Below are 27,459 nucleotides of genomic sequence, written 5' to 3' on the forward strand. Positions count from 1 at the left end.
TCGCGCATTGGCTACCTATTTTATCTCAGAACCTCGGGAAAGAGTAAGGGATGCTAAAAACTCGGGTGTATTCATGGCAGGCGGATCATAATGATGCATACTACGACACTTAAGCAGTAAAAGTGGTCAAATATGGCTCCGCACACACTGCTGAGCTCCCAAGTGTTTGACTGGTTACATTTATTGATTCTTAGCATTTTACTATCAAAACGTAATACTTTTTGTTTAGCTAATCAATGCAGCCTAACTCAAAAACGTTATTTTGGTTTGCAAATGATACCAAGAACAGTTCATAAACCCCCATATGAAAAGTAGCAACCGCATTATAAGCAACAAAAAAAGAAGCCAAGCCAACACACGAGAAGTTCGCCTCATCGAACTGTTCGACTTATTGTTGATGAGGCTTAATAAGTTCAGATAAACTCCATATTCTAACTCATCAAATATATTTGAGGACGAATGGAAGCCTTCATTGGATACGGGTAGACACCACGTCTTTGGCACGAAGCGCTCACTGCTATGACGACTCATCTTGAGCCCGTTCCCTGTCTACACGTGCAGTTTTAAGGGAATTCCTGTAATGCAAATGTATTCATAAATGCTTGAGAACTTGGGAAACTTGGTAGAGTTCTAGTGCTTTGCACACGCATGCTGCTGACGCTAACCACCAAATTATCGGTTGCGTCTGCATAATATAATGATTTCATTCTAGCACATTATCTGCTAACATATCAATAAACTTAGTTTGAAATAGCCATTTGTTTGTTCTACCTGTTTCTCTGCCTATGTCACGTTTGTAAGGCACTTTTCCACGTTCACTATTCATAACCTCGTCCTTTGAGCTTATTGAGCCCTACTCGGGGATATGGCAGCGGATGCTGTCCACATAATTAACCACAAACGTCACGTAGCACATAATGCAAGCAGGCAACTGGCTTGTAAGACGTGGTCTACGCACTCGACACGTCGAGGCTAGTAGGTTTGTGAAAGTTGCTTTGCGATCACCGAGAAGAATTAGTAAAAGAGCAAGAGTCCCGAGGCCTGCGTGAGGCGAGTATTCCACATGCTGCGATTTACATATGTGCTCTGTAACTGTGAATAACGTCTCGCAGTGACAGTTTGTTATTACACTAAGTGACGGAGTACAGGCGCATTACTGCGATAAATGTCATTATCATTTCAGAAAATATTGTATCAGCTGTACTCGCTGAACCGCTGTAAAGAATATCGCACATACATTCTCAAAGCTTTAGTTTTGCCGTGTTATGGGCGAGTCTCTCGTACGAGTGGAACGACAAGCTTGGCGAAGCGCTAATTGGACGCAGCGCGTCGATTGCTGCTCAGGCGCAAATGTTTGGACTGCCCGTCTTTCTTGTCGAGCCTAATGTTTACGTTAATTAAGGATTCCACGAAGTGTTCTAGCAGTGCCTGGCGCTACGCTCACACCTTTCACTGCGTCTCGTCGTCACGCGAACGAACGATGCCGTGTCGCACACCTACGTGACGTAAACTCACGCGGTGCCGCGGGAAATGAGGCCGGCGATAGCGCTCATCGCCGCCTCCGAATAGCGGAAACCAACCGCAGCGCGCGTACGCACGCAGTCGTCGTGGTTTCTGGCTCGCCCCTTTTAAAGCCAGTACAACACCGAGCCGTTGGCGAAGGCTGAACGTGACAGCGCTGCCACCGCCGCTCAACGTATACGGGGACGCTCGCCGGCGAACCGCCTGTCATTGATTGCTTTCGGGCCAGGCGGCGCCGCTGCGCTTCTCCAGCCCTCCTTAAATTATTAATCTTTCTCCCGGTTTTCGAGACTGAAAGTGATAAAAAAAGCATCCGTATGTGGAAACGAGGGCAACGGAAAAAGAATGTAATAAGGACATGCAAAACCCGACGCGCTCGTTCGTTCAGCGAACGGTCGAACCGAGACATCTTCTTGGACTCGAGCTCAATGCACCCTACTGGCGTCGTCGGCGTAAACTGATACCCGGTATAATCAAAATGCAAAAAGAATGCGCCGTCATGTTCCGATGTTTTCTGAGATACGATTATGCTTCGACAATGTACAAGCTCGAACGCAGCTGCAAGTTCTCAAGTGACTGATTATTGCGTGCGATCTGAGATTTCGGCTAATTTAGTCATACGACAAAAATCAGGTGTTCCCAGCTTTTCGCTTCATATTGGGGAATGAAGAACGTAGGAGGAAAGTGGGTGTAATATCCCCTCCATAAGCCGACCGTTCATTCCAGTGGTGAAATGCTGCATATTTTGCTGAAAAATAGTGAAAGTGAGAAAAGTGAAGACCAGTGCTTGAAGAAAAGATAGTGATTGTCCTTTCCTTTCTCTGTGCCGGCTTGCGCTGCAATTTGTGGTAACATGGAATATGAAGTAACCCGCGGTCTCGAACCTAGTCGTAGTTAAGCGCTGTTGCCTTATGCGATTGGTCGTCCCAAGCAGAGCGGCACCGTCTACTCGTCGACAAGCTTCGCGCGATCGAATGTCATTTATGTGAGTACAATTGTGTCCCATGTTTTCTAATATGCGGACAATGAGCGAGACTTACTTAGGGCAGGTAGTGACGGCGGATCCGGATCATGAGACGGAAATAATCAGAAGAATAACAATGGGCTGGGGTGCGTTTGGCAGGCATTCTCAGATCATGAACAGCAGCTTGCCATTATCCCTCAAGAGAAAAGTGTATAATAGCTGTGTCTTACCAGTACTCACCTATAGGGGCAGAAACCTGGAGGTTTACGCAAAGGGTTCTACTTAAATTGAGGACGACGCAACGAGCTATGGAAAGAAGAATGACGGGTGTAACGTTAAGGGATAAGAAAAGAGTAGGTTGGATAAGGGAACAAACGCGAGTTAATGACATCTTAGTTGTAATCAAGAAAAAGAAATGGGCATGGGCAGATCATGTAATGAGGAGTGATGATAAACGATGGTCATTAAGGGTTACGGACTGGATTCCAATGGAAGGGAAGCGTAGCAGCGGGCGGCAGAAAGTTGAGTGGGCGGATGAGATTAAGAAGTTTGCAGGGACGACATGGCCACAATTAGCACATGACCGGGGTTGTTGGAGAAGTATGGGAGAGGCCTTTACCCTGCAGTAGTCGTAACCAGGCTGATACTACTACTACTACTACTACTACTACTACTACTACTACTACTACTACTACTACTGCTACTACTACTACTACTACTACTAATAATAATAATAATACTGATGATGATGATCGAGCCTATAGAAGCAAAACTCTAGTCTCTTCGATTTGGCTGCACTCCATGTACTACTTCAAATAGTGCAGAACTGGTCAATTTCACGGTTATCCTGCGCTCTCTGTTTTGGAAGTGCAGGTACCGCGCAAGCTATCGGTGGCAGATCGTATGGGACAGCTCTAGTTCATTTTTGGGGCGCGGACGTAAACGTACCCGCTACAGTTACAACAGAACAGTTACTTCAACTGACTCGAGAACGTGAGATCTTCGATGCCTGATTGGTATTCAAGGCACGTGAGTAAGGACTTCTAATGCGTGAAATTTCTTTCGAGTGTGTGATTTTCTTTTGTAACGCGTGTTCTCACAAAAAAAGAACAGCGTCCACCGCCAGCATTTCGTTCCCGCAAACGTAGTGCTAACACAATAGTGATAACTGCCATAACATGAAAAAGAAAAAAAGGTTATGATGATGATATGGGATTTTAATGGCGCAGCAGCCGTGCAGCCTATAATGCGCCAAGCGCAAGTTTTTCTAAGTAGCTTATTTGTTAAAATGTGGTAAAATGGTGTAAACGGCCAAGCAAGAATATAAGAGCCAGAGAGAGAGAGAGAGAGAGAAAATGCAGAGAAAGGCAGGGAGGTTAACCAGAGGTAGTTCCAGTTGGCTACCCTGCGCAGGAGGAAGGTTTAAGGGGGAGAAAAATTTGCTACAGTTCCTGTAGGGCTCCTGTGGCTTTTAAATAGTTAAAGGTATCTTCACATGCCACAAGTTGTTAATCGCTCAATAAGAGCATCGGATGGAAAGGGATTGTTTTTTCTTAAAGAAAAAGTTATATATTTTGGTCTCCATTTTCCTAAGCCGGGACACGTCATTAAAAAAAAGATAAGTAACCTCCCTATTGCTGCGTGTGCAATGGTTGAAAAGGTTGAATCACCCTCAGCAAAGGACGTAGCCTGTTCGCGTATGCATTGTCCTCCTCAATTTACAAGACGGTCAGCTGCCGTCCTGCAACTGCTCCATAAGAACTTGTGCGGCACCATGCACCACACTTTCGTGAGCTTTTTGAGAAATTGCAGCTTAATCTTAGCGGGCGTTTTTCTTCTTGCTTGTGCTTACGCTCTGTGATGCCTTAAATATGGGGACAAAGGTTCGTGTACTCAATGGTTCGGTTGGTTCTCTTAGGCGGAGCCTCCGAGAACCCAATTGAGGACAAAGCCGTTGGTTTGAACACACACACAGACTTTTAATCAAACTAAAAAGAGGCATAAAGTAAATAGAAGAAAATAGAAAGCATGCCTAAAATAAACACTCAAGCAGACATTGCGGCAGGGAACACATATAGGGCTTGCATGAGGTTAACGGGTGCGCGAGTCCGGGCTTGCCACGAGGGCGGGGACGCGTCACAGTCTCGACGCGGCGACGCGGCGACAAGCTGGCGAAAGGAGTGGTGCCGGTCTCACCAGGGGGGTGGCGGTGTAAGCTGGCCGACCGGGCGACCGGAGTGCGCCCGCTCTGGCTAGGCGAGGAAGAGCAGGCGGCTTGGTGGCGCGAGTAGACGGCGTCGGCGTTCTGGCCGGGCAGCTGGCGTAGAACTCCGGCCCGACGCCCGACTGTTCTCGTCTCGCCCACGGGCGCAGAAGCTGGAACGCCGACCTCGGGCAGCAGGCGGCACGACAGACGGGGCGGCGTTCTGGCCGGGCAGCTGGCGTAGAACTCGGGCCCGTCGCCCGACTGTTCTCGTCCTGCCCACTGGCGCAGAAGCTCACCGGCGTTGAGCAGCTGACGGCACGCTCGGGTAGACGGGCGACGCACAGGAACAGGTTGGCAGGAGGCCCCGGTTGGGTGAAGTCCTGGTGGGCTCGGGTCCGGAACCCGACGGCCCGTCTTCAACGCCCACTCCGGTGGTTGACCTCCTCCTGCCATTGCTTCCTGGAACTCTCCTGGCGTCTCCCTTGCGTCTCCTTGCGTGTCCTCCCGTTCTGCCAGCGCACCACGCTTTTTCTTCTGGTCTGGCCGATTTGGCATTCTCGGATTGGCTGCCTGACGCCCCGTGGTCTTTTCTAATTGGTTGCTTTTCTTCTTTTTGTTGTTTTTCATGCGCCGCACGTTCTCGTGCCGGACGCTCTTCGGCGTCGTTGTTTTCCTTCTTCCACCTCGGCGCGCGTGCACTCAGCGTCGTCTGCTCCTGACCGTCCCGATCACCGCACCATGTCGCGCACCACACATCACACGCTCTCAGCGCCTTCCTACGGTAATATCCACGGGTAAAGGCAGCCTTTGTAGAACATAAATCTGACTGCTGCCTCTACAGACGACATTGACTACAGACGACGTTGTTAGATTTAATGCGAACGGCCATCTCGGCATTGTGAGGCGCGCTCCTTTTCCGTGACTGTCTAACCTAACCAGAGGTACAGCTTTATCCCGAAGATGACGCAGTACAACAATGTGGGTCGATCGCGTGGTTACGTTTCACTGAGTATGTACCACTGGGCACGTGCTATTGGGTATGCGCCCACGTCACTACGCAATCGCTAGGTGCGATTACGGAAGCAGAAGGGCTGGCCATCGCGTTAACCATCCGCGAAGGCCTATGCGCCAACCAACAACTGACGATCCTCACGGATTCCCAGCAGGCCTGCCGCAACTTCCTACAAGGAAGAATTGGGAGACCCGCTGCACAAGCCCTAGCCCAAATACTGAAGGTGAACCCTGAGTAATTCACCTCCCAAACCATCACCTGGATACCGGGCCACAATGGCATCACGGACAACGTGCAGGCCGACAGAGCAGCTCGAGGATACGTACAGAGCCGAGCACTCATCACGCGGGTTGCACAAACCCGAATCCTGTCGATCCCGAGTATTCAGCCATCGTAAACTACCACAGAGGGCGTCGCTAGCGATATCCACCACCCCATCGAAATCTAAAGACAGAGGACGCCGCTGCCTGGCGTAGGCTCCAGACAGACATTTACACTAACCTACACATATTACATCGCATACACCCCACAAGCTACAGGGACGAATGCCCATGGTGTGGGGTAACACCAACCATATACCACATTACGTGAGAGTGCAACCTACACAACATAAAACACCCCGACACGAACACCACGAGGCAGCAATGGGAAGCACTGCTGTCCAGCTGGACCGTCGACGACCCGCTCAAGCTGATAGAGAGCTGCGAAGATGGCAAGAGCCAGCGAAGCCCTGGACTAGAGGCTCCAACCGTTAGCGGTTTTCTGATTATTTTTATTAAAGTTTCTCTATCTACCTATTTTTATTCAGATACCCTAAAGCCCTTATGAACATTACATGGGGGGGGGTTAACAACAGGATATCTTAAGCACAATTAGGGGGGGAAAGGCAATATAGAACACCGTGGTAAAGATCACCGAATACAACAAGAAAATATAACAAGAAAAAAAGGAAAGAGAATTGCATACATGATGAAAAAAAAGAACACTCCGTACAAAGCATGTAGATACACTTACAATGCGTCAAAGGCATAAAATTCTACTTTTACCCAACATGCGTAAAACTGCGCTTCAAATTACTTACAAATGAATCATGATCACGTATAGAAGCAATTTCTTTTGGCAGCTTGTTCCAGTGATGAATAGCAAGAACGAGCGGTGATTGTCACAGGAGATTCGTACGCGCAAACATGGGACGCACTTTGAAGGGATGGTCGAGGCGGGGGAAAATTTTTTGTGGGGGTTTGATATGGGATGCTGTAAAGGATGACGGGGTATGATACAATCTGTGGAAGTGGGAAAGCAGTGCTAACAGTCGTCGTGTTTCTAGAGACGGTAATTGGAGGGACTCTGTGATAGCCGTGATGCTAGATGTTCTAGAGTTGTTTTAGTGATGAAACGTGCTGCTTTATTTAGTAAAGATTCCAGCTTGTTTATTAGGTAAGTCTGATTTGGATTCCATATTATGGAAGCGTATTCAATCTTTGAGCGAACTAGAGCTGTAATAATTTAGTTGACTGATTTGCTAAATATAAATTTCGCCTAATGAATCCAAGTGTTTTATTTGCTTTCGAAATTATTTTATCAATGTGATCATTCCATGTAAGGTTAGAAGCTAAATGGACTCCCAAATATTTTAATGTACACACATTCTCTATGCATATGCTGTTCATAAAATATGAACTTAAGCAAACGTTACTGGCTCTGGTAAATGTCATTGTTTTTGTTTTAGAAACAATAATTTCCGTTTGCCATTGCTCGCACCAAAGTGAAATTTTGTTTAGGTCGGCCTGTAAAATATTAGTGTCTTCAGAGGTGATAACTTGTCTGTAAAGAACGCAGTCATCTGCCAACAACCGAACTATTGAGGTCAGGTTGTTACTGATGTCATTAATGGAAATTAAGAATAAGATTGGGCCAAGTACGGATCCCTGAGGAACGCCAGATTTAACTTGTGCTAAAGCGGAAAAGTGATTATTTACGGAAACAAATTGGTAGCGATTGGTTAAAAAACTTGAGATCCAATTAACAATTTTACCATGTATGTTAAGCCGGCTAAGTTTCTTCATTAAGCGAGAATGGGGAACTTTATCGAATGCTTTCTTGAAGTCAATAAATATGGCATCGATTTTTATGGAATCGTGAACAGCTTGATGAAGATCAGCTATAAGTTCAAAAAGCTGTGTTTCAGAAGAGCGTCCTCGCTGAAATCCATGCTGATTGTTAGAAAAAAAGTTATGTTCAGATAAATATTTCATAACTGCGGAAGATATGATATGCTCAAGTAATTTACATGGAATACTAGTCAAGGATATAGGTCTATAGTTTGAAGTCACTGATCGGTCAGCTGATTTGTAAATGGGAGTGATTCGACCGACCTTCCAGTCATATGGTACAATTCCTGTATCTATTGATTGCTGGAAAAGGGCGGCTAATTGCGAAGCATGTCCAGCAGGAAGCACGAGAGAGGAGCTCGGTTGCACGACGCGCCTTATACATATGAGTTTGGTCATTTTGCATATTTTAGTCATTATACTGAATGTGTTCTGGCCAAGAGTCTTTAATTTGGTGTGTACGCGGGAAGATAACCTACTGCAGAAAGCTGGTTCAGTGCGCCAGCCAACGGTGCTTAGTTCGTGAGGTTCCGAAAGGTGCGTTACACATCCGGATCAGAAGAGACAAAACAAGTAAAATAAACAAATGTGGAAAGCATCGCCTAAGCTGAACAGCGCAAAGTAAAAAAAGAAAGAAAAGAAGAACAAGAAAGCACGCCACGCTGCCGTAGGAAGCAACCGGGCGCGTTCATTCTGCCGAGGGGCGTTAAGCAACAATGCGACACGGTCTAAAATATTGCGCACCCATTAGGACTCGGAGAAGTAGTAAAAAAAAACCTAATACAACCGCTACATACTTTCTATGCATTAATGGCTCTGTGTCTGGGTTACATTGTTACAGATGCTTACCATCAAATTATCACACCTCTCCTGCTATTCATAGCAAGAGATGTGAAGACTGGGCCATTAGGACTGTACTGTCGTCTAATTGCGGCGAGCAGAGGTGGTGGGCAACGGCGTGAAGACAAACACGTGCGAGGAATGCGCTAGTTGAAGCAGGCGCCAGGGCATCTTGCATCGCAGAAAGTTCCCGGCTAGCGCTCAAACACGCACTCCATAGGCCCACTGGGAAATTATGAGAGAGTGGTATGTGCGTCTTAATATGATTAGCATTTATTGTAAACATAACGCGCCTTGAGGACACGGGTTGTTTCCATGTTTCATACTGGCTGGTTAAATAACGCTTTTTTCGCTCACTTGGGTAGCTGGGTAGGCTTCCGTCTAATGAGCACTGCATTGCGGCTGTGTTGAGCGATCAGGGCTGAACACCAATTGGCTGCCCAAGTTGGGTGAATGCTTATGTGGCTTTGGTATGTGCTGCTCGTCAGTTGATAAAAAAAAATGCTTTAATTTTTCCGTACTGCTGGGTGCAATCTATGTTTTTCAGATAGGATTGTCTCAAGGTATACTACAAATTTACACTGTCTTGCCTGATACATACTTCCGCGGGCGCCACCCGTGAAGAATTGTCTCAAGGTATACTACAAATTGACACAGTCTTGCCTGATACATATTTCCGCAGGTGCCACCCGTGAACTTGTCGAGCCTGCCACTAGAGGGCCCCACGTATTCGATGGGAAGGGCGAGCGTCGAACCTGGCTGTATACACATCTCATACAGAGTGCGTTTCGATAGTGCCATTACGATGTCTCGCTGGTTAGCTTCAATATTAATTGCATTGACGTCGACGGTCATCCTGGAATGAATTCGGTTGAAAATGTTTATTTGTTTTTCTTTCAACTCGGAAAAAGATGCACAAATTACGCAAACCGAACGTACGCTTTGGAATCATTGTGAAGCGAAGCTTCCATAATGCGGGTAATGGAATGCAATAGATTTGCCCAGTTAATTTATCTGTCGTTGGCGTAAAGGACACTGCCGAGTGCGTATGCGCTCTTGTCCACCGGTGCTACGGAATTTTAAATTGTTATAATGCTTTGTATTTAGTAGTTTGTTCTTATTTCGTTTAAAGGTACCACTCGCTTCTTAGCCAATCGCCCGTTGTTCGTATCGGCCCTAGTAAGGAAATAACGACAATCAAGAACCGACGACTATAGCAACGAGAAAGCTGGCGCTGACATGACAGAAGTATACGCCACCATATGTTCAGTTAGATATTGTACTATACGATCGTATACCGCTTTGTTCTAAACAGTGCGCCACGAAGTTAATTGTGTAATTGTGTAGTAATTATAGCAATGGTACCCGACCATCAGGGCTGACCACTCTGACTTTTACTATTTGTTACATACATTAAGATGCTCTGAAAAAATTAAAACATGAAACATACATGAATAATCTTACTTCGCTACACTAGCATTAAGCATTAAACGTACGCTGCTTAGGAATATCAAATTATAGATTATGCGGATGACAGTGGCTCCCTTTTTATCGAGATAACAAGTACTAACGAGAGAATAAATACAATTTCCAGTTTCTATGAAACTGCAGGAGCCATTGCAAGTCTGTATCAAACTAGCAAATTCTGTCAAGCGCTTGTGCGCTCTAACTCTGCTGCAATATCTTGCTGCGCCTGTCGATAGCTTCTGCAATAGGGGTTTTCTCTGGACGTCCGCGGTGACTGCTATCCATGTATATGTGTCAAACAGGCAGGGATGTTACCTCTCCATGGTTGAAAGCGTTAAAATATCGAATACATTTTTTACATATACAGGCATCTCATATTATATGTGGAGGGTGCGTTCAGATAAGGACAGACTAAACGGCGTCCTGACTGCTTTTAGTTTGAAGAGAAATTTTTATATGAGATGGGCAAAATGTCTCTGCAGGAAGGAATCAACCTTCGCGTTGGGATACATGGCACTGGTTTCTTGAAAGATATTCTTATTTCTCTAAAGGCGGAAGAGGGCGCTTTAGCAACTTGCACATCTTAAAATGCGAAGGCCTATAACTCCAAGGTCAACACCTTGCGCCCTGCCTAAATTTGTAGAGTGCCCGCTTTGGCTGCGGAGGGCTAAGGGTTCAATTCCCACCGCCGCCGGCCACTCTCTGGTTATCAAATTGTCACAAGTGTACACCCCGGCCTGGCGTTCGCCTTTCTTAAGGGGGAACAAACACACACACACACACAGACACACTCACGCACACTTAGACACACTGACGCACACACACACACAAACTGTTAACTTTATGTGAAGAGTATGCTTCTGAAAAATTCGCAGACCTGTTCTTGAGCAACTGTCTCTGACTGACCTCGAAATCAGTTTTCTTTTTCTTGGCTATGTTAGCTAAGACGATGAAGCAGAACAATATTTTTGTAAAATCTTGCTAAGTTTTTTCGCAACCTAAAGAACAGTATGCAACTACTCCGCCTGCTTATTTCATTCTGAAGTCCCAAAAATGCCAGCATTGCAAAAATAGCCAAAATTGGAACAATTCAGAGATGTCCGTAAAAATAATCATCGCCAAATCCAATGAAAATTCTATTCAATTCCCGCCCAGGTCTGGTGAATCTAGTACCGCAAGAAGATGTTGCACTACTTTGTTTTAAGTGAGCAAATTGAGCCTATTTATCTCCCATGTGCGCTCCTCCCAACGATGTGTCTCGTTCTCATAACGAAATAAAAATCAGGCTCATATTGAATTCCGAACTCACTCTTTTTGTTGTAGTGAAGAAGAGCAAGACATATTGCGTCTTTTTTGCCTCTTTTTAAGCATGAAATGAGTTGAGCTTGAGTTTTCAGGAATCCTGCATCCGCATTTCCACTACGATACGTTGAGGTAGCAAGCATGCGACAGCGCCTACAGAAAGTTTCTTATGACTAGTCAGGGGAACCCATTGCTGGCATTGATCTCTAAATAAATATACTATCTGAAATGCTTCCCGTGTACAAGAACGATGCAGCAGCCTACGGGGAAAGCACAATAACGCCACTGGAGTGCATGAGTGAGCTGGTTATGATAAAATGAGGACAACCGTAAGACGGGTCACTAATATTTTTCATTTTCACTTGAATGTTTTATTAAGCATAACAATCCTTCCACAACACGGGAATGCGACTACTTTTCCAACACGCATTTCTTTTTCACACACAAGAAATCGTAACTGAGACAAGGTGAAAAAATCCAGTTATCTAGTCATCATATTGTTACAATAACTGTAACGTGGCTACATCGCAAGTTGTCGAGTGAATGCATCATGCGTCAAGGTTGCCTGATATCTACAAAGAAAAGGTACTAGGGTGGCGGTGATGTCTGTGCCATACTTTAAAATTCTATGACGCCTCGTTTACGGATTGTGATGTTGTCGAAACAGTATGCAGATGTTCTGTTGTGCTCACGTCAATAGGGATCAATATAGACACGAAGCTGGCCACGACATGCGATCTTATCTTGCTTCATATAACTTGACGACCACTTTCATAGGCAGTGTCCAATCCTTTAGTTCTCAAAATTACTGTAATCTTGTTCACTGACAGCCTTAACTGGACTGTCTCGCAATATACGAGAACAACACTCCCTGCAGGGTCATACCTGTTGTATCTATGAAGCAAAAATAAAAGAATATGTCATAAGTGTAGAAGAAACTATATCCGATCACATGGTGATCTCTGTTGCGGCGCTAGCTCTGGCTGTGTGATGATGTAGTCCCATATGGACGCATGTTTCTGTAAAAATTAAGGGCTATCGGCGAGCCTATGATACTTCTATTCCTAATTTTTTGTAGTCACAGTATTATCCGTTGGAGCTAAGCTCTGTTCACATATCAGTATAACAGCTTTGGCAAAATGATAAAAGAATCATAAAGCACTGATCGGACAGTTATATTCTAACACCCACTACGAAACCGAAACAGCGTACTGCTTGGATCAACGGTAATAAAATGCATAAGCAAATATGGATCGAAAGACCCCATGAAAGAAAGTAATTATCTGAATTTTGGATAGAACTGAAGCATGCCCTAGCTCATTACAAAATAACAATTATTTTCGTGAAAGCTCACCACATTTCTTGAAACTTCTCCATGAAAGTTCTGTCAATACTTAAGTTACAGCCTACAAACAATTCAGGAAACTTAGAGTGGAAGCAGTGTTCGTAGAAGAAAAAGAAACGTATACAGCGGATCATCTGAACTGTTTCTTTCACTCTGTATTCACGTTAGAATAAAAAATGGAAACAAACAAATGATGAAAACGTAAAATATTATTTATGAGAATAAATGAGATACCTAGTAATCACGCAACAAGGGGTATTTCAGCACTTAAATATAGACTCCAAGATGGATAGTTGTCCCGATGCTATGCAAACTGTTTTTCTCGGAACATATGCCGTGTGAGTCGCATTACCTTGCCTGTGTTTCAAGAAACCTTTGCAGGTGCATTAACTGGCCGAACATAAACTCAGTGCAATAAGTAAACCAGTATTTCAAAGAGGCATTAGACACTTCACTAACAATTATCATCCGGTGTCACTCACATCAGTAGCTTGCATAGTTTTTGAACAAATAATTTCAAAACACATCTTGCACCATAGTGAACAAAATAACGTCATTTATGAATTCAGAAACCGTCTGTCTCTTGCATGAAATATCATAGAACATTTCCACAGTTTTGCGAGAGCAAACAGCGAAAGGCTGAAGATTGATGTAATATGTACAGATTATGCAAAAGCATATGGTGAAATGTCACACAATAAACTACTTTTGAAATAGCTACATTAGTAATTAATGCAAGTTTATATAAAGTTCGATCGATGCCTTCCTGACTGATCGCTAACGGGCAGTTAATATTAATTAATGTATGTAATATAGATTAGAAATTCTCTAGTTCTTCGAGGCTCCGTACGAGGTCCATTGTTATTCCTTTTTGTATATTGTTGATATTTTTAAAATTACAGAAACGAACGTAGAACTAATGATTGCATCATTTGTGCTAGTGTTGCGGCCGCGGCGGACGAGCCTAATGTTAATCAATCTTTACAGTACTTGGGCATGCCTTGTGGGAAATGGAACATCGAAATTAATTTTGCAATGTCAACCTGTACTCACATCACTAAAGAAATACAAAGAATGCTTTCCCGTATCGCACAGACAACCACTTCTTGATGAACACATGTAAATTTAAGTACCTAGTAGTCACAAAAACAGAACTTCGCCTGGACATAGAAATAACGTATTTAAGCTTACTCATAAAAAATTGTTGCTCTTCATGAAGAAATTCGAGCATGCAACAAGGGATATCAGGCATATTGCATGCAAAATATTGGTCAAACCGGCATTATAATATGGCTTGGCACTATGGAGTCTTAGACAAAAGTTGATTAAGCGGACGTTAGAAAGATTTCAACGATTACGTACGTTTTTTATATGATGCATCATTGTCCTACAGACTCCGTAATACGGATGTTTGTAGTTTTGTAGCATAGACGTGTTGCAAATATGCAGACAATAATATAGAGTAATATCGAAAGAAAAATTCGAATGAAAATCTTGTTTGATGTAATCAGGGGTAAAATTAAAGTGAACAAAAACAAATATCTACTCGCCGAAAGAAGACGGAATGCACGAATAAATTATGACGATGTTTATCAGCCGTGTAATACTTATATTGTAAAATACGGATTCTCATTACGCAATTGAAATATCCGACCATTAGGTCAGATCTGTTGATGCTTGAGATGATGTCTGTGCATTTGAACTTCCTGTAGTCATATTACCTCGAAAGTTATGCCTAATAGTTTTTTAGTGTATTGAGTGCTTTGTATAGATAGGAGCTTCCATAGCGGTGATTTTAAAGCGAAGCATTCTTTGCCTCTTCCTTCGACATTTTCACTGCTGCTGCCGCTGTTGTCAGGCACACTGTGTTGAGGGGGGGGGGGGAGTGTACAGAGCGTGTTTATAACGACAGGAGCGAGTCAGAGAGGAAAGGCGACGCTAGAAACTCGTTTTCACACCACCGCGTCGAATGTGCACAATGTCCCTTAAGCTCCCAGGCCGTCGACAAATTAGCCTCTTGACAGCTCTAATTATCCGCCGCTCCCCTCAGAAGCATTGCATAGAGAGAACTCTAGGCAGGAGGAAGGAGAAGAGGCAGTTCTCATAGAAGGGAGGGGGGCGGGGTGGCTGGGTGACGTGAGAAGGCAAGCAAACCCTACTACTATACGACAGCGGCGGCGGGGAACTGTAAAGCTTAAGTTTAAGTTGCGGTATAGTACGTTGCTGCTATTTCTGAAAAATAAACACCAAGCATGCGGACAAAATACGCAAGGCATGCAAAAGCAGAGCCGCATTAATTAAAGCGAACTGCAGGGTCCAGACGGCATTACGGAAGCGGTCGACCGCCAAATCAACACTTCTGTGTCAATCGCGGTAGCTTTGCGGCTATGGCATCGCTAGAGGCCGTGGATTTGACCCCAACCGCGGCAGCCGCATTTCGACGGGGGCGAAATGGAAAAAGCACGTGCACTTAGATTTTGGGACACCTTAAAGTACATCACTGAGTCAAAATTAATCCACAGTCCGCAACTAAGGCGTGCCTCATAATCCGATTGTGGTTTTGGCACGTACAGCCCCATAATCCAATTCAAGTTAAGTACTTCTGCCACAATGCAATCTGCCATGTAAGGAAATGACCATGTTCAACCATCTCAGAGGTTGTGAAATAGGACGCACAACAGCGCCTCAAGCAAACAGCCATCCCTGTGTGTCCTGTGTACTAGGCAGACAAATAGCAGTGGTGCCCGCAAGGTAACGTTTTACATCAGCTCACCACTCTCGCCTTAGAATAGAAGTTGAACAAATTAAGCTTTAGCCGGCAACATCACCTCTAATTATCGTCAATTATCGTCCAGCACGGAAAGCTTCGCTTACATCGATTCCCACAGTCCGTGGGATCGGCATAATTTCTTATTTTTCATTTTTGTATTGGCCCTCCCTGTAATGACACCCAGAAGGGGACTGAGAGTATTCAGCAAACAAATAAATGGTGACTACCAGATGTAACAGATCATAGCACCTCTTGTGCTTCTCTACTGGCGTGTAAACAGTGCCTTCCTCCTTGTGTATTTTGCAGCCTGCCTGGCCACATCGCCTTGCGCTTACGCGAAACCACCGTCCATGGTAGACACGGGCCCCACGCCGTCCCTTCGCGGTCCCCGGTTCACTCTAGAACCACCCCATCGGCTAGAGTTTTCAAACGCCAGCGGCGGAGAGATACGTTGCGAAGCCCACGGAGAGCCGCCGCCGCAGGTCATGTGGGCCACGGCGGACGCCGTTCCCGTCGTCCTCGTTCCGGGCGTCCGCCTCGTCGCCGAGGACGGCGCCCTCGTGTTCCCGCCTTTTGCCGCGGAAGCTTACCGACAGGACGTGCACGCGGCCTCTTACCACTGCATCGCCTCCAACGAAATCGGCACCGTGGCCAGCACGGACGTCCACGTGAGCGCCGGTGAGTGGGGAGCACGACTCTGACTCTGCTGCCCTATGTGAGCCATTAGTGGTGCGCTCAGTTTGTATGTTCGGGGGGTGTGCTCGCGATGTGGCATGTGATAGAGCGATAGAAAAAATCTAGCGTTGCCCTTGATGGCCACGCGGTATTTCAACTACACGCGGCTGTGACACGTTGGCACAACTCAGCAGGCAAGGTAAATTCTGCTGGGCAGAAGGAACAGCGGCCTGGCAGTTACCAGGCGTCTCACGATGCAGGCTTTGTCAGAAAAGAAGAAGGTTTTAGCTTGCCAAAACCACGATCTGGGGCCCTATAACGTAAAACTATTCCAATATGTTTTATTCCAATCTCCTGACGTCAAATTTGCGTAACCGCCGATGCACGCTTCGGGCGGTCACCCGCAAGGTTGTCTGAACAGACCAATCAAACGCTCTCATCGCTCATAGGAGGTCACTTTTGTCTGCTTGAAAAACGAATAACATTGCCTACGCTGAGCGGCTTGTCTTATCTAATTGGCTGACTAGGGGCGAGGAGCACGCTCAAGTTGAGAGGGATTCGATGGGGCCCAGTCACTGCACTGAAAGTTGATAACCGGATGAAGAGGGTGGTGCCGGCGTCTACGATTGGTCGGCTTTTCCTTGCTTAGCTTGCGGTGGCTGGTCAAAAATCGCGGCGGCATGCAACGGAAGCTCAAGAATGACGCTAAAACGGACCCTCAGCAAAGAAGAGTTGGCAGAATGAGGGGATAAACGTGCCGACAGTGCTCGAAAACGTTACACGGCCACGCAAGAAGTTTTATTATACGCAAATAAACCCACGCTTTCAGGCAGGTGCGAGTAGTCAGTGCCTGAGTGATCGGCAGCAGCCATCTTTTATTCCTGTCGCAACGGGGCCGCCTGCGGCTATTCAGAAGAAAACTCCGTTTTGTTCGGCATGATAATGCATCTTTAAAGCACACACGTCACTTAGACGTGGTGAGTTTTTATGGTTTTGGGACGTCGCGTGACAGGCCGGTGAAATGGCTGAAACCTGAAAGCTTTTGACCAATAGCCGAGGGCTAATGACTAAAAGGCGTCCAATCAAAAACAAATATTTTTCTTTTGTTTGGTCAAATCATGCATAATCAGTGTGTACACGTCATATCAGATAGGGAGCTATCGGGACAGCTGAAGTGAGGGCGGTCCAAAAACGTTTTTTACCAACCGTGTAGGGTTGATTAAAGGATCGGAATAGAAAAGTTTGTTATAGTTTTACGTTATGGCGCCCCTGATTATGATTTACACCATAGTGTGTGTGCGGGAGGGGGGCGCTCTGGAATAATTGGGAAAACGTGGGGTTCATTAACTTAAGCTCGATGCATGGTACATAAACATTTCCATAGACACACCATGCAAATGTCGCCAAGGACAGGATAGAGTCAGCAACCTCGAGCTCGGCAGCACTACGCCATAGCCGCTGGGATACCTGGGCAGGTGGTGGTTAGGAGCATCACCGGTGGCGCTAAAGGCATTGCAACTGGATGGTGCACGAGATAAGGCCGAAGGGAAAGCGTGGGCGTTATTCTACGCCCAGTGGAGTAGATAACGTTACCTTATTGTTTGCTGCCCCTTGCGCTCAGCTCATTGCATACAGAGAGCAGTAGAGGAGGAACGCCAGTGGGCTTACAAGTGGCGTGCGCAGAACGCTTATGCCCGCCATTGAGGAAAAAAACAATTAGGGAAGATGGTGCAATGATTCCTCCTACATTTGCTTTACTCCATAATGCTAGAATGTCAAATCAAAATGCTGCACTGGCGCCGTCGCCGAGGCTGCGTAGCGTTGACGATGCGCTGCGCCGTTTTTGCAGCCATACGCACTACGTAATATGGCTATTTCGGTTTGTGCAATATGGTGGTCAATTGCAGAGCGAATATACACACGAACAAGATAAAACAGCGGACATACGAGCGCTAACTTGCAACATAAACCTTTGTTTTCCGCGACCCATCTTTACAACCGACAGCCATCAAATTGCACACATGCAATTCACACTATTGGGAACGTAAACTCCTTATTTTACAAGTTCACATACGGCGCGCTGACACACCCAGAGCCAAGTCGCGAAATCATTTCCGTCTCAATTATTTCACGTGTTCGTTGACTACAACTTCTTGTTACAGCAATACATTAAGCTCATTTCGCACGGTTTTGTTGACGTTGTTCTAGTCTTCTCTTAGTCTGTCATTGATACAGGACAACCAGGACAATATAAACCGCGTTACTAGCACAGGTGACGATCAGGTATTTGTGCATTCTCTTACGCACTATAAGGCTACAGCGCGGGAACCGACGGAGTCAAAGGATGCACACTAAGTACACAAGTGGAGCAATGAGCCAAGTGGCGTACCTCGTGTTTCTCCTTTCTTTTTTCTCACAGTTCCAGCGTTGTAGCCTTCTACTATGTTCAGCCAACATGCCCAGCTGGTTACATCGCTCATTTTCTTACGCATGTGTGGCACGTGGAGACATTTCCTTTGATTACACAGCTTTATAAGCTTCTGAGCTGCAGTGAACACAACTTTGAATCGATCTGCAATTTTCTTCATATTACGCGACAACTTATGAGTCTACAGTTTGACAGCCACTTTTTTATGCCTGTAAGATGAAGCGACTACATGACAATCACTCAATATACGCCCCTTTCTGAGAAGAGATTCTGCAATGGAAAGCTGTACACAGTTTATAAGGTTTTATTAACAAAATTGCGCCAGTTGCGCATCCGTGTATACATATAGTGAATAACTAGACATAAGCTAAGAGGTTAGAAATTATCAAATTATCTGTGTTTTCAAAAGTTGTTGTAATAGCGTCTACCGAAAAATAGGGCTTTGTATCTTTTTCTTTCGTGTCCTCTCACGAAGGTACGTTGTCTGTCTCATCATTTCTTTCGACATCTCACCTCGTGCATACACTTAGTGAGCACTCTTCCAGCATATGCGATGGTTTGTTATATTTGTGGCAACTGAAAGAGTATGCTTAGCAGTTTATCTAGCAAAGACAAAAGGTTAAGACTTACAAGTGGAAGTATAACGTTTTAGTAGATTTTCGAATAACTGTTAAGCAAACAACCGTTTGTTTGGTTTTATTTTTCCACACCTTGGATGTACAGAAGTGCGGCACACAATTTGGTACCATATAAACGGGTGCCAGGTTAATACCGTTTCGCCTATTATGTTGCTCTTCCTGAATTATAATCATTGGACCAAAAAAGTACTTTTTTTTTCTTAACGTTATTGCGAATCTTCGCTGAACCCGCTCTTGTGTCGCTAGGTCTCTTATATCGAGGTCGTATGCAAGAAGCAACCGCGTGGTGCGCTTTTCACTGTGGGGAAATAGACGAGCCTTTCTCGCTTCGTTATGCTGTTTTGTACCAGTTGTACCAGTTGTTAAGACAAGACTCAAATAAGGTACCTGCAATAATTCCCGCAACCTTTGTGCCAATGAGACGGTTGCCTTTTTCTTCTTTTGGATATATATTTCAAGTAGCTAAACGTCAACGAGATCAACCTTGAACAGGACGGAAGCTTGCGCTGGTCTGTTTGACATTTACGATTGCTAAAGAACAGGGAGAAACATTGTCAAAAGGAAGACGTGTAACACTCACACAGTGTGTGCCTGCTGTATTCTTTCAGGCCATGTCCTTCACGTTGATTTAACGTTCCTTAGTAAATCAATAAGCCTTTTTGATAATGGTCATGTCGTGTGACTTTAGAATGAGTTATTACCAGCCAACTTATTGCCTTCGCATTACCCATTTTTAATTAAAATTGCAATTTGTGTCTTTTTCATGTACTTCTTTATTTGCAGTTGTGGACTACCACTACGAGCCTCGCGTGCAGGACGCCTTCGTGATCCGGGGAAATACGGCCGTGCTTAAGTGCTACGTGCCCTCGTACATTCGCCAGCACACGGTGGTCGACGCATGGATCCGCGATGACGGCTTCACCATCAACGCCTCGGGAAATAAAGGTGCCCTTTCTTTCGCAGTTCATGTTCGGATGAATGTAACGCGTGCCTCTTGAGATGAGGCACTTAAACTCGCTTCAATTCATCAATAATTTTCGCGCGTGCTCTACTCCATGTGCATTGCAGATTCGTGGGGCACCCACCCCCCCTTTCCCCTCTCCTTCCCTTCTCCGCTTTTTTCTCGAAAGACCACAGCGCAGGTCACGCAGGATTCGAAATCGCTTAGGCTTTCAACGTAACTCAGGAAGATACGCATGCCTCTAGCTCGTATGCTTTGCCTCGTGTCATTTCACTTAGACATGATTTTCCCGATTCGAAAGAACCCAGTACATATCGCGAAAATTTTTGTGCATCCCTAAATGAGTATTAGTGTTTTTCTTGAAGCAATGATCAGCCTCGTTCATCAGGATTTGTGAAGCATGTTTTCGTTCAAATACGTAGAACCTGTCGCTTTAATTTATCTTAAAGGCAAGTTAAATTATGGAATTTTAGGTCCTAACATCACGACTTCAATATGACACTCGCTATCAACCGCTACAACGGCCTTACTACTACGACGACATGCGCGGCCGTAGTAGCGGCCGTGTGCGCCCTATCTTGAAAGCTATCTGCGATGACTGCGCCGAGTGCGCAGTGTGGTAAGGATACCTCGAAACACAGAGGATACGGAACTACTTCAAGAACTATCTGCGAACACAAGATGAAACAAGAAAGTTACTGCCGGTACCATTGCCATTCCATCCACGCCGAAGAACATAAAATGCTCTTTATAATGCATCCAACGCTGTATTTCGTTTTTGACTAGTCATGTGTCGAACCATACTTTTCTTTAGCTTTATATTGACTTACACGCGAAGTAGGCCTTTGCAAAGGGGTTGAGACGTGTCTTGAGGTTTTCTAAAATCGATGCCGTTAAGCCGCTCTTTGACCAGCGCCCACGGACACTAAGATACCGAAATTTCACCTTCCGTCGAATGCGTCTGCTGCACCGGTCACGTCTCGTCGTCGTTGCGCATTCGTTGTGTACGCTTTATAGCTCAACTAGAAAGCACAAGTGAGAGGTTTTGAGGATGTAGGTGGGTCTAAGCGTGGATCAAAACGAGAACTGCAAACCAATTTAGGCATCGAGATCAGAGGCGCAGGTGTTTCCTCGTCGAAGCTGCTCGAGGCAGACGTTTTTCGAAAGGAAGGCCACAGCTTTTGGCGCTAGGTGGCAGTGGGTGAAAGTGGGTCAGAGTAGAATATCGTTTCGTGCTTCTTCTGGTAAATGTTTATTAGGGCGATTATGATGATCATGATGATGATGGTTTTTGTTATTTCATTTGAAATGTGTTTGGAACAAATATTCATCTAATCTGTGTAATTTATTAAGGTTTTGTTATATCGATCGCGATCTAACCGTTTGCCTAACAGAGCGAAGCTGTTAGCCTGTAGACGGCCGGGAGTTTCCGCGGCATGTCCTCAAGGAAAAAAAAGAAAATAGTTTCAGCGATTAAAAAAAAAGAAGAACCTTCAACGAATACGCGAAAAATGCATACACGCTTTGGTATCGGCATACAATATGAAGCACAATATTCGTTTCAATAAAGAACAAGAACAAAACAAGCATTCAAACCACGTTATTGGTGATGTCGCGTTCTTGATAACAATGGAAAACACGTATTGCTCTCGCATACGTTTCCCGGCAAATATTCCAATTGCACAATGTGTAATTGGAATGTTGGAATTGACGTGGGGAGTGACGCCACTAGCGTTTCATGTATGAAAAAGAAGCAGCCTAGTAACTGATATTATTGCTACTGCAGCAACGCTATGGGTAGGTAATGCATAGTTAGAACTCCCGAGGAGCCGCGTGAATGCGAGGAGCGGCGAAAGTAGAAGAAACGGCAATACGACCAGCGATGGCATGCTGTCAAAATTACGATTACTTTCATTACTACCTTTACTCTAAAGCAATGCAACGTTGCATACTCCTCTCAGCAGTTGTAGTGGTGGTTTCCTAACTTTAGTATTTCAAACCTGTGTCACTATATTGCACCGTTACCGGCACTTACAATGGCACCATTTCTATTAATATCTATGCGTGTTTTCTTTTACAAATATTCCAGTTATCTTTTACTTATCTCGACTGGATACCAGTTAATCCTTCACTCTTTGAGTACCTACGCGTATAAATGGCGAGTGCTTCTTACGCATCTCGCTCGGTGAACGTCTTGACATGCCAGTACGATGCGCGATGTCGTATTCGGGTTATCTTTTGAAGCATACACATGCCTCATGCTGTGGCGCATATTTGCCCCGGTATGTCTTAGTCGCAGCCAGCGCGGACATCAATTAGGCCGGCAAACCGGTTTCAGCTATTGTAATGAAACTAAAACTGTTACGCAAAGCGACGAAGCGAATGGACCTGAGCGAGAAAACAAAACACGACACCCGTTTTGTCTTCTCGCTTAAGTCCGACCCCTTCGTAGTTTTGCGCAACAGGTTTAAATGTGTAAAAGCAGCTAGCCCACTGCGGAATTTCGTTTAGCTATTATACCTATTTTCCCTCGAGATCTTTTTCTTGCATATCTTATAAATCTCCATGGTCTTTTTTGGTTATCCTTACCATCCAATTTACTGTCTCTGTTTATCTCACTTTATTACGCCTGGTTGCCTATTTACACTTTCAATTGCCCTATAAACGAGAAGCTAAACGGGATGGAGATAACCAGGACATGCTTTGCCTGTTGCGGATGTTTAGAGCTTGAAAGCAGGGATGAAAGCCTCACTCGCGACTTGCGGCTGAAAAGTGAGCCGAGGTCAAGATCGTACGACAACTGTTAATTTGGAATAGAGCGCATCATAGCGATCCATTAAAAAGTGCCGTAGCGTGTGCTGCACAGTGTGGGCTACCCCGCGTATAGTCGGGCAGTTTGTAAAAAGACAGATTGGCCGCATAGGTCAATATCGCCTGCTACATAACCGGATGTCACCCATCGCTTGTAATAAATTTCATCATTCTCCTAATCGCAGTGCTCGGTGTTTCGACTTTTCAGTCTGTACACTATTAACGGCTCTACACAGGCTGCCGCAAATTATCAATGTGAGATGATCTTAGCATAGACGGAGACACGACAATCGATTCTACCAAACTGATTCGCAGCCGTCATATCATGTTATTAATAAATGTTTCCCCAAAATAACTGTAGCCACCATTCAGCTCTATTGGAGAGCTCAAGTAACATATTTCTCTGTGCTTTCTTTTGCCGAGTTATAAAAGTGCTGCATGATTTGTGCACGTTGTTTCAGAAAGCATGCCGTTCAAATCATTTATTTGCACCAGTCTTATGCATGTTGTTAGCTGCATGTGCATGTCTTGCTATACTAGAGCCGACCGAAGTGATTTTTTGGTTCGTATTTTTTGTTGTTTAGCTTTACTCCCGTCTTTTTCTTTGCCTAATGTTTAATGCACACACCTGTCCCTAGCCCAACTCCATCACATTTTCGGTCATTTTTCAAGAGCTCGACGCGTGCCTCAGCCCACTTAATGCGTGCTCGTCGATCCATGGCAGCCCCGTTTCTGCTCTCCCCAAGTTCGTATTCTTTGACGGCTACCTTCCAGTTGTTCACTTCATAAATATACAACTGGAGATGGCTCTGCCACATTAAAATAATATCCCTGAGGACAGATCAATTCGACGTTGTGTTTTAGGTGCTTGTGAGCATATCCCATCTAGAAGGTAGGCTGCAGAACTACATAATTTTTCTTTACGACAGCTTTTCGCGTGGCGAGTTCATAAGTGACCTCATTCAACGCCAAGGGAGTATCAGCAAATAGCAGTCCTAGAAAAGAAGGTGGCGGGTACTTATTGCTTGCGTCTTATCGTTGATCGTTGACACCGCCGTTGTTGCCTGGAGAAAAGCAAAGGCATTGCTCGCTTCTCCAGGCATTGCGGATTTGCACATGCATGCTCTCATCGAAAAATGGCGCTAGCCGTAGAAGACACGAACAGGACTTCACTGTTCATTTGCTTTCGACAGCTGCAAATTTAGCGTTGGCTGGTTTTGAAATGAGATAGAGCCATCGTTTGAATGGACAGTCCTTTGCTAAAGCTGGGGGTTATTTTACCTCAGCGTCACATAAAAGCGAGCTGTTTTAACCGAGTTGGATGCTCTTGGATACACCATGCCATGTCTCCAGAAAATACGAAGTTCTTTATTGCGCTTATACGAGCCTTTCGCCGCAGCGGTATCAGGAGTATTATGCAAGGCATTGAATAAATCCACGTACAGGCGCTGAACAAGGCGGAGCAAGCGTTGTTTGCGTTTAGGTGCGCTGCAATTGCAGAAATACCCACAAATTGGCGCAAAGGTTATACCTGCGTAACACTTGCCTTTGTCTACTTTCGTGCTAGGTGCTTTCTTCTTTACGTATTTAGGATTCGGGTAATAAATGAATCTCAACCTGCTTGCGCCTACGCGATATTGAACATAGACCAGAGATAGACGCCTATTTTAGAGTCGAATTCCTCTCACAGGAACGTCGATTCACCAAACCATGCACGGAGATTTTATGCCTGAATGGCAATGCATATCTTTGTAGCTACAAGGGAGCACAAAAATGGAGCAGAATTCCGGGACCAGAAGCAGCTTGTATAATAGTGGGTTGTGTTAGTTCAAATAGTTAGCCGAACCAATTTAAGCGGGTATAAAAAGCTCACCCATAGCGTCTTGAACGCTCTAGAAAATAACGTATACGTGAACTCTGAAACTTCATTCCATAAGATATTACCTATGAAGGCGGCAATCACCAAACAGCAGTTCTAGCCACTAACCACTTTCTGCTTATGCATGCATATTCTCGTGGGAAAGAATGAGGCTCACAACCCGGTGTGGAGAAACGCAATATTTAAGGCAAATCATCAAATTAAATGACGTTATCCAAATCCGTCTGCAAGACTGTTCACACAAAGTATGTGATATCTACAGATCCACTGAAACCAAATATAGTTGCTTCTCACATTTTCATAAACCATCAATGTTCGCAACATCAACAAGCTGAAACACTGCCCTCAGTTATCGAAAACAAAAATTACCGCTAAGGTATTCGATATTATCTACACCATGCGTGAACATCCCTGGTGTTTGTGGCCCCTAGCCAGTGTACTCACGACAATTATGAAATGGGAGATGCAACCGAAAGGCCTCATGAAATGTTGTTGTATCTGTGGTATGAAACCTGTATGTCTCCACGTCGTCGTCGATGGTGGCGTAGTTATGTCCAGCGAAATACCATGTGATCCTCGATTAGCCCCTCAGAATTGCCTACTCCAACTCAATCCCCACCGGCCTTTCTCTCAGCTGAGTAGCAGGCGTTAGTGGCAACTGCGAAAGTTTGGCTTAACGAAATCTCTATTACCTTTCAGGAGGACATATTTTCGCTTGCGATACGTTTATGGAAAACCAACCAAACGTTGAAGTGCAGCTCCTTATATCATAAATTTCGACTTATCTGAGTTTGACCTATTGTGCGTCTGCTGTGTAAAAACGATTCCCTGACACATCTCATTGTTTCTCTTTCCTTATATTGATTTCCTTACATTGCCGATTGAGAGGACTTATGTCCGGCATTTCTTTCTTCATGTGTTTGGAATAGACAATCGCACTGGCAGCTTTCAAGGAATCTAAGGAGAGCGACTTAGAAGGCGAGATAAAATATAGTATGGCACAAGTGGAGATTAAAGGACGGGGAATGAAAACAAGCCACGTGCCTTGACTTCTACAGCTTTCCCGCAACTTCCCCCATCCCATTAGACCATTAACAACATAGCTTTAGCTCCTGCATATTTATTGCTTATATAACTGTCTTATGCCGGACTATTTCTTCGTCTTGTTATGTTTTACAAATATGGTGGATTAGCTACGGATAAGGAAATAAACAAATAAAACAAACAAACAAAGCTTGAAGAATTGCTAAACTGCATACGCGGAAAATCTAATGTACGAAAGCGTTGAATGGATTATCGTTAAAGCGCGCGTTTTTTAAACGAATCGAAACACCATGCAAGCCATTAACGCAATGTCCTCGTCATTATTCATATAGTGAAAAAGTATTGACTGTTTTTTGGCCACTCCTTGTATTCGTATTTAAAAAAGGAAAGCTAAGTGAATGTAAGTGCGCAAAAGTGCTGCCTTCATGTGACAGGCATGAAAGATAGGAAAGTGACTAATGGAGCTGGTGCAGAAGAAACATGACCGGAACGTAGAACGTGCGTTCGATTGTACCTTAGTATCTTTTTTCTTGGCTAAGCGGTAGAGTGGATCACTCAAATATTCTACTCGCTGAGGCCTGCTAGCTTTCCGCTATCCGCTCCATATTTTTGGCACATTTAAACGTAACAGCAGAGCCTCGAGCTAAGATTTTCTATTTGATATATTGTACTCGCGGGAATAGCTATTCTACGCGGCCGCCTTTACTTTGTACAGTTCTTTACTTTTGATATTAGAGATGACGGACTACGCGGGGTGTTCATGTCGAACTGCGTATTCGATGAACGATCATGTTGATAGGGTCATACCGAAGGTAATCTAAAAAAATAAGACAACTCATCTGATAAGGGGAAATCTTGTCTGCTTGCGAGGAGCTGTCGGTAACAGAGCACCGGTCAGCATGCTTTAAATTCGTCAGGTACGAAACCTTTTGTATGCAACAACAATCAAGGTTTCACTCCTAAATAAGCCGGTAAACATGCTACACTATATATGTGAGAGGGCATGAGCTGAATCTACCTCGAGACATCCTCCCAACACTACAGTTACAACCGCACCGTCTACATTGAACCCTATACGCCAATCTTTCTTGTCGCATACAGCATTCGAGGAAAGCCATAGCTAGCCCAGCCAATGAGGCTCAACAGCGTAATGACGTGCGCTGTTTTTCCCGGAAACACGGCGGGCAGCGGTGCCAGCCAACAATCTCCGTTGCGGTTTATATCTCCATTAAGCAGAGTTGCTGACGGCAGCATAAATTCGGCGCAAAACAGAAGCGTCTGCGTTCCGGCACGTAACAGCCCCGTTTCGGAACCATCCGTGGCAGCGTACGGTTTTATCGACCAGCGTCCCCCCCCCCTCGACGACGTCCGAGAGCCAAACAATCTGCTAGCCGTGTCCGCACGCACTCCACCGTTCCAAGGGCGGGCTCGGGGCTTCGTTCCCAGACATAGCTACTTCTACTGCTCTGGCCTCTGGGCATATAT

At 45.0% G+C, this 27,459-nt stretch overlaps 1 protein-coding gene across 2 annotated transcripts in view; it reads left to right on the forward strand.

Annotated features, from left to right (window-relative positions):
- Window positions 1-27,459, forward strand: part of LOC142579899 (cell adhesion molecule Dscam1-like) — a 204,079-nt gene that overhangs the window by 55,838 nt on the left and 120,782 nt on the right. For both annotated transcript variants that reach the window (XM_075690570.1, XM_075690571.1), the window contains exons 3-4: window positions 15,845-16,216; window positions 20,063-20,224. In XM_075690570.1, coding sequence (XP_075546685.1) covers window positions 15,845-16,216; window positions 20,063-20,224 — 534 coding nt within the window. The remainder of the gene's footprint in view (window positions 1-15,844; window positions 16,217-20,062; window positions 20,225-27,459) is intronic.

The sequence above is a fragment of the Dermacentor variabilis genome, chromosome 4 (genome assembly GCF_050947875.1).
Source record: "Dermacentor variabilis isolate Ectoservices chromosome 4, ASM5094787v1, whole genome shotgun sequence".
Classification (NCBI taxonomy): domain Eukaryota; kingdom Metazoa; phylum Arthropoda; class Arachnida; order Ixodida; family Ixodidae; genus Dermacentor; species Dermacentor variabilis.